The sequence below is a fragment of the Lipotes vexillifer genome, unplaced genomic scaffold (genome assembly GCF_000442215.2).
Source record: "Lipotes vexillifer unplaced genomic scaffold, Lipotes_vexillifer_v1.1 scaffold1318, whole genome shotgun sequence".
Lineage (NCBI taxonomy): Eukaryota > Metazoa > Chordata > Mammalia > Artiodactyla > Lipotidae > Lipotes > Lipotes vexillifer.
This window is the reverse complement of record NW_006772582.1, coordinates 850,067-862,682: the sequence shown is the minus strand read 5'-3', so window position 1 is coordinate 862,682 and position 12,616 is coordinate 850,067. Positions and strand designations below refer to the sequence as shown.

Below are 12,616 nucleotides of genomic sequence, written 5' to 3'. Positions count from 1 at the left end.
GGAAAGAGTCTAAAAGCCCAAGAGAGAAAATTAACCCTGAAGGCTTATGTTTAATTAAGCCCAGCCTTGATTGTTCTCAGCAGGAGGTACTCACAGGCCTAGGACCTTGGTTTTGAGGCCTAGACCTTTGTCGCTGCCTGGGCTCAGACCTCAGCACTGTCCCACCATTCAGACTGGGAGATCAGGCGGGGTCACGGGGTTGGGCTGGGGCGGGTCAGATGGCAAACTTAAACCTTTGAACCGGTTCCTGTAAACCTTGACATTTTGTCTAGGTGATGGCAACTTGTTTAATTGCCCTAGGCAAGGAGTATTAGATGCTAAACAAGTAGTGTAAAGAATGTTGATTGCATTTCATGTCCTCCTTGTCTGCTAAGAAAGAGTATGAGGGGGCAGAGGGGACCGGTGGGTGTGGATGTCCCTTTAGAGGGTGATCTTCATGGGCCTCATTTCATGAAGCAGAGGAATTCCTGGAAAGTGTTCTTCCAGCTTGGGTGAATGCTTTATTAGAAATGGGGAGGATTGCTATTTAAAAGAACCCTATAATTAGTCCCATAAAGAGGGTCATCTTTTTTGTATTGCAATTACCACTCCAGTCTATTTGGTGAGTTTGGAGTTTCTTGGACCAGAGTGTGCTTCTGGCTTGGCAGCCTCTCCTCAGCCTGGCAGCCTGCAACGAAGTTTGCCGTGGGCCCTGACATGCTTTATTTGGTGATGCTGCGTAAGAGCGGATCCTTAGAGCTGGGAGTCAGTGGGGCAGAGTTGCTTATAATTAAACTGTGTGAGTGGCTGGCGGCCAATGGCTCAATGCTGGGAAGGCCCTGGCAGGGTATTCAGGGCTCCTTCTTGGGGACAGTGGTGGAAACCTGCCTAAGAATATCCATGCCTTAAAAAGGAGAGGAAGCTTTGTTCTGACTGTGGTGCTGGGAAATCTGCATTCAGGTACAGCACCTGCATTAGGAAAGGTAAGAATATCTTCACTGCTCCTGATAGATTAGACATCGAGGGTACCAGCTGGTCTGGTGATCGTCTTCCAGCCCTAATGAGTTTTGTTAAGAGCTGGGAGCTTGGATGCTGTGTCAGCGTGCCTCAGCCTCCTGGATCCACCATATGTCACCACTGGAAGGGGCCTTCCAGACCAAAGTTTCTCAACACTTCTATGTAATTCAGAAGATTACGTGATCACATAAACTTGAGAAACCCAGGATTAAATCAGTTCAAACAGGTTTGTTTAAACTTCTCAGAGCCTTTAATGTGCTAATGTGTATCTAGAATCTGCTGAGACTGCATTTTTCTCTCAAACGTACTTGACTGCAGAGCATCTCACTTCTTCTGGACACACTTTTGGAAACCTGTTCAAGAGCAGTGTCTCTCAAACTGGAGCATGCATATGCATCATCATCTCCTGGAGGACTTGTTAAATGCAGGTGCTTGGGCCCTACCCCTACAGTTTCTGCATCTCTGATATATGTCCCAGGTGATGCTGGGGGTCAAGGGACCACACCCTTGAGAACCACTGGTCTAGACTTGTCCCTTTATTCCACAGAGAAGAACATCGCTAAACCAAGGGGTATCTGTTAATGGTAGTTGCCGTGAGTTGAGCCAGCTGCCTGGTAAGCACTTCTCATGACTGTTTCCAAAGGCATGTGGGATGATGGCAGTCATCACTACTCGGGGATAGTACAGTGCAGATGATTACCCTTTCGGTACTTTACACTGTGCTCCCCACAAACCACTGTACGGGGGCCAGTGCATCGGGCAGGGCTCCCACCCTGGAGCCCAGTCAGGGTTTCCTGTCCTTGGCAACACTGCTGGGGACATGAAGTTTATGTATTTTAATCCTCTGGGCCTTAGTTTCCTCATCTACAAATGGAAGAGGATGGAAATTATCTCTGTGGGTTCCTTCTCCTCTCTCTAGCGCTCCACTCTTAGGCTCTGAGTCATTCCTTTTTCTGGCTGCCCTCCTGTCTGTCACCAGTCTGTCCGCAGTCACAGGAGCTGGTACGAGGCTGAGGTGATAGAGACTTCAGTGTTACCCTTGCAGGGCTACTGCATTTGAGAGGAGCGTTCCTGCAGAAGTGTCATGGTGGCATCCCAGTGTGGGCCCTGGATAGTGAATCGTGACAGTAGTAACTGTCGGCGTTATGAAGCTCTAGGGGAGCAGCGTCTTCTGTGTTGCTTATTCATTTATATGTCACAGTTTCTGTGATGTGCTTCACAGTCTCTGGCACAGAGTAAAGATCAGTGTTAGCTTGGATCGTAGGAATGATGTTAGAGGCTCTTGCAGGGATTTCCGAGGCCCCTGGAATTGCATGCAAGGTTGTGAGCGTGAAGTTGTGTATGTGTGATTGAGCACATGTGCATTTTTCTGCAGACAGGACCATTGCCTTACGAGGGTGGTCAGCTGCATAGACTGCATCCCTGCTGGATTGTCCCTGGAGCTGGAGTCGGGGAATCATGGGTCTCCCCGGTGTTTGTGACGCATCTAAGTAGCCCCTAGGCAACGGGCAGGAGTGGCCATGAGTGACCTGGGGCCAAAAACCACAGCAGAAGAGCAGTCTGAGTGGGTGTTAAGGATGAGCCGTGTTTTCCCAGACAGCGGTGATTAGCACAGAGCAGCTTGTTCCCCGGGGCTGGCTGCCTGAGCTTGGGTTTTTGCCCGGTGAGCTCTGCTGCTCTGTGCTCTGCGGGCCCAGGGACAGTGCTGATGAGAAGTGCGGGCTCGGCCACCTGCCTTCTGAGGAAGTGGCCTCACAGAGCCGACGCAGGCAGGCGCGGTGGTGTCCAGCTGTGGGGCACGACAGGGATGGATCTCGGGGCCCGTCTGCTGCGTGGCCGCCACACCCTCCCTGAGAATCAGCCAGTGGGCCGACTTCACCTCCGCTCGGCTGAGCGCACCTTACCCTGGAGCCCCGGGCTCAGCATCCGCCCGCCCGTCAGTCGCCCGCGGCCGGGGAGAGTGCGAGGCCGTGTGTTCGTGGAGAGGGGCTCAGAGAGGCTGGAGCGCGCGTGCGGGGCGGGAGGGGCTTCACCTGCATCGAAGCGAGGCTCCTGCCAGCCACTCTGCGGCTCTCCCCTTCTCGGGCAGCCCCCGTCCCGTGTCTCTCCGTGGACCACCGACGCGTCTTGGCCTCCTTGGGCTCAGCGCTCCCGCCCCGCACCCGGCAGCACCCGGGCAGCACCAGCCGTCACCAGCGCGCTTCCCCGCCCCCTCCAGTGTGTGCTTAGGTTCCAAGTCCCCACCCCATCCTTTACCACCTGTCTCGGGAAGGCAGCTCCACCTCTGCCCTTTGCTTAGTGAGCAAGTGGATTCAGATGCCCAAAGCCGTAAGCCGTGGGTAGGTATGAGTTTTTTCTTTGAGTCTCTTCCTCCCCTCCCCTCCCTTCTGCCCTCTCCCCCTCCTCCCCTGTAGCCTACCCTCCCTCTCCCTTCCCGGCCTCCTGCCTCCACACGTCCCCTCTTTCTTTCTCTCCCTTGTCCTGCCTAACCCCCTAAGTTCCCCCCGTGACATGTATTTAGCCTACCTGCATGCAGTGTTTTTGGTCCCCGTCCCCTTAATTGCTATGAGTGTTGAAAGGACTCTGGCTCTGTCTTAAATGAGCTTCAGTACCAGCTGGTGGCTCCCAAGGAATACAGCTCTGCCCTCTGCCAACGCGGGGGCCCACTTTGGCTGGTAAACTGATTTCTAGTCATATCTGATGTGCTGCCCCGGCGGGTCTCTAAGGCACAGCCGGCCCAGTGGTTTCCCCGAAATGGAGTCCTGGTGTAGGCAGAAGCTGCACACTGGTCCTTTGAAGCCCCCTGAGTAAGTGAGGCCAGACACCTCTACTCCCAGCTGGGACAGAGTGCCCCAGTGTGGCCCCTCACCCTGCAGTGACAGCCAGAGGGAAATAGCCACTCTGTGAAGGAGGCCCATGGGGTCAAAGGGAACTCTGCGCACTTGTGCACGTGGACCAGGGGGAGAGGCCAGGGGTACTACGTGGGCTCTCCCGGGCCCATTCCTAGACAGCCCAGGTTTTGGAATCAAGTTAGAGCTGGTGGAGCCTGAGCCCTGGATTCTGATCCAGCCCTGAGCCCACTGGGCTCTGTGACCATGGTGGACATCATTCAGAAAACCCAGCCCTCAGCTGATTTCCCCACCTGTACAAGTCAGGTAAGATGAGGCGGAAGGTCTCCATCAATGCCTTAGGCCCCCTGCACCTCTGTATCAGCCAGATTGCTGCTTCATCTGTTTATGCTTTGGAGATGTGAATAAGATGCCATATGAAAAAGGGGTTCTGCTGCAGATTTTATTTCATTAAGCTACGGAAGTTGATTTGCCAGGGTAAAATTCCTCCCAGCATCACATTCCACTCTAGAAACGTTCTCACGTGAACCGGTTTGGGCCAGACCCAAATAAAGAGCAGTCTTCCTCCTGCCGTGCTTGGGAATGTGCCACCTCCCTGTGCTGGCAACCTCCCCCTTCGCTGTAATCTTGCTCTCCCGCCACCACGCCCAGCGCTGCTTTCTGTGTCGCTCACAGGCCAGTGGGGAGGTCGTCCCTCCTCGGTGTAAACAGACGCAGCGGTAAACGGGCATCTCTCGCCTCTGTCCAAAGGCTTAGGGTCAAAACTGACGGTGCCAATAGATGGACATCTGTCAAAGCCATAGTGCACTCCCCCCTTTGTTTGTTTTTTCACAGTCTCCTCATTATAGGATGGGAACATTCTGCCAGTGCACAGAGCATCACCATCCATTTGTGTTTGGGGCTGGCCTTTCATTTTGGAAACCTAAAGGGGGAGGTGGGGCTCAGCAGAGTGAGCAGACAGACACCCGGCAGGGCCGAGAGGCCAGGGCCCTTTCTAAAAGAATAGGAGCAGAATCTCAAAAGGCTTCCTGGCCAGACCACTGGCGTGGACGGTGTCGGGAAGCATCACTTCCTTGTCAAAGCTGATACGTGTTGCCACATGCTACTCAGAAAGCCATTAGGCAGCCTGGCCCCCAGCCTAGGTGCTGCTGAGTGACCATGGAAAAGGGGGCTCGCTGGGCCAGATTTTAGCCCTGCAGTGGCTGTTAGCGGAGAAGGAAGCTGGGAGCGGGGCAGCTGCTGGACCCCGGCTGCTCCGTGAGAGCTTGGTCCTGTGGAGGATTCCTCAGGGTGCGGCTCCGATGCTTTCCAGCCCCTGGGGGCAGAGCTGCCCGTGGGCGCTGCCTGGGGACAGTGAAGGGGGCAGCAGCCCAGCAGGACGCCGCCGTGAGGAGCGTGCATGCACGGGCGGGCGGGGGGAGCCCTGGTTCACACCTCCCCTTGTTTTTCCAGATGCGCTGGCTCCCTCCCTCCGAGGCTGCTTCTCAGGGCTGGAAGTCCCGTCAGTTCTGCTGAATCCCATGTAAGTACTTGGTTTCAATGAGAACTGTGTCCAGTGCCTGGACGAGCCCAGGCCAGAGCAGACGTTTGATAACTGGGCGGCTGTCATCCTGCCTCAGCGCCTACTCCTGGGCTTGTCCATGCTCGTTAACAGTCACCCGACAAACTCCTCGTGACCCAGAGAGTTCCGGGGTTTACTTTGCACAGGCAGGTTGCCCTGTTGACCTGAATGAAGTCTGTTGGTGGCTCATGTCACCTTCATTTCAATTACCAGGGAAACTGCCGAGTGCAGATTTCAGTTACTGAAGTTCTTAGCACCGTAAAAGGTCAGCGCTTCCAGAGGGCTCCGGTCCTAGGTCAGAAAGAAGGGCCTCACCAAACAGAAGGATTGGTGTTGGGTGTCAGAGTATCAGAAATCCCACACAGGAGCAGCGTCGGAGGGGCCAGTCAACCCACACTCCGACCAGTCAGGATTCTTTCTCTGGCCCTGGCAATAAGTCAGTCAAGGGATGACACTTTTGTGCTTTAAGACGTCAACTACAGTCAGTTAGGATTGTACCTTTTCTTCCCCTAAGCTGACATATTTCTGAGTGTGGTCAAAGAGCACTTGGCCTCGGGTGTAACCGTGGACAGAGACTGACACGCTTCTAAGGTCGGAGTGAAAAAGATTTTTTACCAGAAAAGATTCTCAGAGCCTTTATAACAACATGAGCATCGTGAATCTTGAAGATTAGGAAGCTCTAGGATGCAGTATTTCTCAAACTTCTTTGAGACCAGGAAACCCTTTTCTCGCACAATCTTAGGAGACCTAATGTTTTACATAGCGCACACCTTGGGAAACCGTGCCCTCACCTCTTATCCAGAACCTACACCAGGGGCACCCATATGTATAACCCTTGGACCAGGAGTCACCTGTTAACACTTGTCACTAATATGTGATTATAGGGGGAAATATGATTATGTGATTATAATATGTGATTATGATATGTGATTATAGGGGGAAAACCAGGATTCTTTCCTTAAAGCTATTTGTATTTGTCCCTTATTCTAAAATTGTTCTTCTCTGTGTTAAAGTACCCTTTTAAAATGAAATGGTAATGTTAGTGACAGTGTGTTTTAAATGTCCTTTCTTAGAAAGGTGAAGTCAGCCGTCCGTGCTAGACACCTAAAATGGTCTTTAAAATGTTTTACTATTTTGTGAAATCTTAGTTTGCTATTTAAGGGTTACTTTTTTCTCCCTGAAAATATAAATTTTAAGCTTTTGAGGTACGTTCTGGAGTCCCTTTAAGTCCAGAATTTCCTAAGTCCATGCTCCATATCCATATGCCCATAATTAATTTTTAAATTTAATTTATATATCCCTGGCCATTGTTTCTTTGTTCCGAAAAGCCTTAGACGTTTGTTGTGTGGGAACCTTCTCCGTTACTGGATGACACTGGTCTAGCGCTGTCGTGTCATACAGCTCCGGAAGGCACTGTTCCCAGGTACCTCTCTGTGACAGTGTTTATCTCTTAATTTTCGGAGGCTGGTAGGTATTCACCTAGAGGTGTCTAGGATAAGAAAACCAGAAATTCTGAAGCTCATGAAAGAGTTCATGGGGTGAAATGTAGATCTGGCATTTTTTGCAGAAGCTGACAGTTGAGGAAATGAATGAAATCGGAGGTGAGGTCGGTGGGACAGAACCTGGAGGCTCTCCTGGATGCAAGGGGTCAGCTTGTTGAGAGTGAAGAGTGACCAGGGACAGGGGCGGCATGGCGCCCGGGGAGGGCAGTGTTGAGCTGCCTGGTCTGCAGCGTCAAATGCTGTAGGAAAGCTGAGTAAGATTTTGGCAGTTCCAGTTGGCAAAAGATGGTGGTGGCATAGGGCCCAAGGAAAGAGAAGGCAGGACTGGTAAGCAGTCGCAGAGATCTAGCTCCATTCCCCAGAGATCTAGAGGCGGCGTGGCTACCAGAGAAGGGCCAGCAGTTGCTCCCCACTGCCCTGGAAGTGTGGCTTCTGAAACACTGTAGGATCTGCATAAAGATGTAATGTCTCCTGTGGGTGCATCATTGTTCTGAGATAAACTTGGGCCATGGGTCAGGCTTCTTCCTTGGGGTCTGAAGGGAGTGGGGGAGAGGAGGTATTTCGGGAGGAGGATAGATCACTGAACTCATTACACTGCACTTGGGGTTGGGGCTGCAGTCTCCCATCCTGCCTGAAGTTAGACCAGCTCAGTATGGCTCCATTACCCAGGCTCCTTCTCGTCCCTTGGATCAAGTCCTTTCCAAAACAGCTAATAATCCATGCTGTGTAATCTTAAGGAAACGTAAGTGAGAACTGAAAACAGTGGTGCTGATGAAATAACAAACATTTTAGAGCAAGGTGAGTCTCCAGAAAAGGGCAAGTGAAGGGTAAGTGCCACCAATGGAACCACTGGCCCACATGGCCTTCCTGTACTCACTGGAAGGGGCTTTCTTCCCCCCTGGAAAGATGGCACCAGAATAGGGGCAGGAGTGACATCTGGTATCAGACATAAGGACCTGTATGCAGACCGGCGTCACTTATGTGTGGAACGTCAGGGCTGCCTCCTCCTGGATCCTGAACATTCCAGGCCTGTTCTCCCAGAGGTCCTTCGGGGATTTTTAATTGACCCACTCTGAGCGCTTATTTCTAAAGGGAAATCAGTGATTAGACTAGAAAAGTAAACAAGCTCTTTATTCTTTAAATAAACGTGTTATTTATCTACTATATGGTAGATATAAAAGTGTGTGAGGGCTTCCCTGGTGGCACAGTGGTTGAGAGTCCGCCTGCCGATGCAGGGGACACGGGCTCGTGCCCCGGTCCGGGAAGATCCCACATGCCGCGGAGCGGCTGGGCCCGTGAGCCATGGCCGCTGAGCCTGCGCGTCCGGAGCCTGTGCTCCGCAACGGGAGAGGCCACAACAGTGAGGGGCCCGCGTACCGCAAAAAAAAAAAAAAAAAAAGTGTGACACTAGGCCTGTGCCCCTGAAGAGCTTCAGTTCTAAGGGGCAAGAGCCATGGACACACGTTTTAAAGAAAAAGGAGAATTATTGCCCAGGATGCTCCAAAGAGAGGAGCGCTCCAAAGGAGGGGGGTGTGTGTGCGGACCGCCATCAGCGGCATAAGTAAGACCACCAGGAGGGTGGTCGTCAGAGGGGTGGGTGTTACGTTTTAATTTGTTCAACATCTTGCTTGACAGATGGTGTTCAGTCTGGTTACAACGTGTGCACATCACTACAGAGTTTTGCTAATGGTTCAGCCATGTGGCCGAGAACCCCAGGAAACACAGTAACGATTGGCAGTGATCAATTTCCCAGATGGGTTGAGGATAGAAAAGCATGAGCAACTCTGTAGTCACTCCTTACAAGGAATAAGGGTTACGCAGTTTTCCTGGTTGGGTATCCAAATGTAGTTAACTAAATCAGAAAAAAAGAGGGGAGAAAGAATTAGAGTTGGAGTGGACGTGGGAGGGTGTTCTTAAAGAACTCATGAAATTTCCCTGGCCGGGGAACGAGACCACGGCATAGAAATTATAAGCACGTGTAGTCACGGCCTCACTGAACTAAAGGAGAACATGGCAAGGGATAAGAATTTGAACCTGTTTGTTCCTCTTGTTTAGTTTTGGGGAGGAATGGCCTAGTCTGTCTTTGGCTGTGAGCACAAGCGCCTTGGGGATGCGGCCACGATCCGGAGAGCCCCAGCTGCTGGATGTCCAGGCAGCACTTAGAGCTTAGCAGGGTGCGAAGGGCAGAGTCTTCATGGAAGCCCGGACAGCTGCTGTGGCTTCACGCAGTCACCCCCTGCCTTCTGCCTAGAAGAGGCCCCCAGGGTCCTTCCCTTGTCTTCTGTGAACCAAGGTCTTTCAGTCACACGTAAGGCCATTGACACAACACATATTCAGTGACCATCCGCGGGACATAAGGTACTGTTCTGGGCGCTGCATATACAACAGTGGACAGAAGGTTAGGTTCTGTAACAGAGAGAAGAGTAATTAGTAAAGTAAACAGTAGGTCGGGTGGTGAGAAGGGCTAATGGCAAAATGCCAGTCAAGGAAAGACGGCGACTGTGAGGGGTCAGCAGGTCCTTCCTTGCACGCGGGAGCAGAGATGGAAGCTCTCCCAGATTTATATGGGGTTCTTTTCTCAGAACAGACCTCACTTTACTCAAGCTTAGGGAACGGTTTAACGTCCCTGTTCCTCTTCTTCCCTCCCTTTTGCTACATCCAAGTGAACGGGCTTGAGCTGGGTGGGGCTTGACGGCAGCGCTGGCAGAAGGTGCCCGGCGGCCCGAGTGGATGAGCCCTTCCCTGAGAGGGGTCTCCACGTGCCCTGGTTCTGATTCCCTCACCCTGAGCCCCGGGGTCTGTTTTGCTTCCTGTGTGAGTCAGAAAGTAGGGACGGGCCTGAGAACCTGCCTCCTGCCAGGCACTGGGGTGGTGGCGTCCCTTCCAGCTTTCTGCTAACCACCTCCTAGCACCTGCCGAGCCATGTGCCAACCAGGACTCTTGTGACAGCCCAGTGCAGTCAGCTGTGGCTCCCCCTTCACCCATGGTCTATTCTGTGAGTCTGGCTGGGACATGGAGGCCCCCGAGCACGTGCACCAGGGAGCTGCCTGCCTGGCCCCTGGAGGAAGGTCACAGATCGCGGCCGCATGTTAAGATCAGGACATTGAGCCTCGGCGTTTCCACAGTCGTGGGGCAGGGCCACCTGCAGGAGCCGACCGTCCACTGCCATCAGCTCTCTGAGCGTGGCTGAAAGGAGAGCTTCAGAAGGCCGGCGTGCTCAACATAAAGGTGAACGCGTTGGGACTCCCCTCTGGTGTTTTGTGGTCTTTGGGGAGTCCGCTCCCGGGGTCTCTGCAAAGCAGACTCTGGCCCACGTGTTCTCTCTGCCCACCCGGTGAGCCCGGCGTGCGGACAAGTGTTGTTGATACAGTAACTGCAAAGAGCGGCTTGCTGATAAAACCCTGGGCTCCCAGAACTCGGGCCGAGAAGCCAGGGTCCCAGGACTCTTAAACCACCAGTCCTCAGTCCTCCCGACTAGCTTCAGCCCAGAGGCTGAGAGGAATCTGGTCATCAGTGTGATTTCCTAAACAGGCATCCTAAAAAGGCAGCCTTGGTCTGGCTGCCCCGGGAGGCACCCAGGGTCTACAGGCACGCCCTCCCTCCCTCCTTGCCTGTGCCCGGCAAGTGTGGACACGGCCGAGGAAACTTGGGTCAGATGATAGGTTTTGTTTCCAGGGGTGAACATCTATTTTTCTGTCCTCAACCCAACTTCTACCAGGAGACTAGAATCACATCTACTCATCTTTCAATGTTTTTATAGTGAAATTCTGGGGAAAACTTTTTTTTTTTTTTCCTGACTCTGAGAACAGAGATGCCCTGGGAAGGCGATCTTTCCTTCAGCCTGCCGCATCACCCCAGGGGCCGTCTGAGCGCAGGGCATGGTCTCCCTGCAGCATCCCGGGGCAGCTTTCCACAGCACATCGTGCGCTCCTGTCCACAAAGCCCTGTGCGCCAGAAGCAGACTGTCTGTCCCGGGAAGGAGAGCAGCGCTGAAGACTTGAGGAACGTTAGCGGGGAATCGGGCACCGGTGTCCTTGTGCTGGGCAAAGGCCTTCCTTCCTCAGCACCAGGAATTCTTGATGAAACCAGCCAGCTCGGAGGCAGCCATGCCTGCCGGAAGAATATTAAAAATGTGTTGCTAAGTGTCTGCCTCTTCCTGTCTCAGAATTCTCAGACACTGGGAATAGCAGGGTATGTTCACAAGTGTTAGCTTTTGGGTTTTGTTTTCCTAGTAGGTGTCCGGAGCAAAGTCGAGTTCATTGGTGCACCTGACAGCACAGGGTTCTCCTGGAGAGTTGCTTCTGTGGCCTTGGGCCGACCAGAGTTGTCCCTGGGGTCTGGGGCGGCCCCTGGAGTTGGTTAGGTTTTGGGCTCCTCTCGGGGGCCCTCAGGTCCTGTGCCTTTCCTCTGTCTAGTCTTGGGGGACGTGTGTGCAGAGGCCCTGCCTGTCTGCCCCCGGGGGGCTTACGCCCTGGTGCTCCTGAAGGGGCACGCTTTTCTCCAGGTGCCCTCCCCACTGGGCTTGCTGCCAGGGAGTCCCTGGGAGCCACCCTCTGCTGCCGGGCACCCCGGCCCCCGAGAGCCGCCTCCCGCTGGCTGCACCACGTCCCAGTGAGAGCTCTTCGTGGCACTCCCAGTTGGAGCTCGTCCTCAAGCTCAGCAGTGGAGGCCTTTGGTGCTGGTGCCTTTGCCTTGCAGCTCTTTACCCTCGGAACAGGCCCGGGGAAGCCGGCAGCCGGGGTTGCTGTCACCGCGGGTGTTAACGGCTCATCTCTTTCTCCACCCCAGGTTCCAGGTGTGTGATGGTGGCTGCAATCTGTCTTGTGGGTATTAACGCAATCTTCAAGTGGCTACTGTTCTCGAGCTGTTCTACAAAACTGGAGCGTGCTGGTGAGTTCCAAACTCAAGAGACTGAACGGTTCCTCCCAAGAAGCAGCGTGTCCCGGGCAGGGCACGACTGCGTGTAGTGGTGTAGTCGGGACCATCCCACCAGCATCCCCTGTGGGTGGGGCCCCTCCGGGGGCTGCGGTGGGCGCTCTGGGTTGAGACCTGCTGGTGTGGGTGCTCGGGATCGGCGTGCGCTCATCTCCTCCAGCTGCCGTCTGCTGAGGGAAAGTCGTCCCAGGGTAGCAGGTGAGCTCTGCGGGCTCTCAGAGCGCGTCACCCAGCGCTCGGTCCTCACAGCCTTGCTGGGTGAGGCAGTCAACACCTCTCATCCAGCAGTAGCCGGGTATGAGATATTCCATCAAAGGGAACATACATATGAATGAAGTTTTTCCCTTGAAGCCCTAAGCCTTTTTTTTTTTTTTAATTAACCATTTTGGTGGAAATCTTCAGATGTAGTATGTATATTCCTTTTGATCTATTAATCCAGTTATACTGAATATAGTGCAGCCCTTTCTTGATGACTTGGAGACATTCTGATGAGCCTCTTCAGAAACAGGACGATTGCCCTTGGGCATGACTGAATTATAATGGAGTCTAACTGGACTCCTCTGAACTGCGGGGCTTTTCTAGTGGTGAAGAGTTTGGTGATTTGTCCGTCTTCTCCGTCGCTACCAGCTGTCACTGCTCAGTTCTCTCTCTTCTAGCAGGAAGCGTTGTCTCAGAACAGTCGTGCAGCAGGGTTCCAGGAGGCGACCTGCCTGCTGGGCACCACATGTGGGGGCTTCCAGTCTCTTGGGAAAGCTTGACCTAGAACAGCAGGA

General features: G+C 53.3%; 1 protein-coding gene across 1 annotated transcript in view; it reads left to right on the top strand.

Annotated features, from left to right (window-relative positions):
• The window catches only part of RBPMS (RNA binding protein, mRNA processing factor), a 177,618-nt gene extending 172,258 nt beyond the window's left edge, over positions 1 to 5,360 (top strand). The window contains exon 7 of the mRNA XM_007447627.1: positions 5,298 to 5,360. Coding sequence (XP_007447689.1) covers positions 5,298 to 5,360 — 63 coding nt within the window. The remainder of the gene's footprint in view (positions 1 to 5,297) is intronic.
• The last annotated feature ends 7,256 nt before the right edge of the window (positions 5,361 to 12,616 follow it).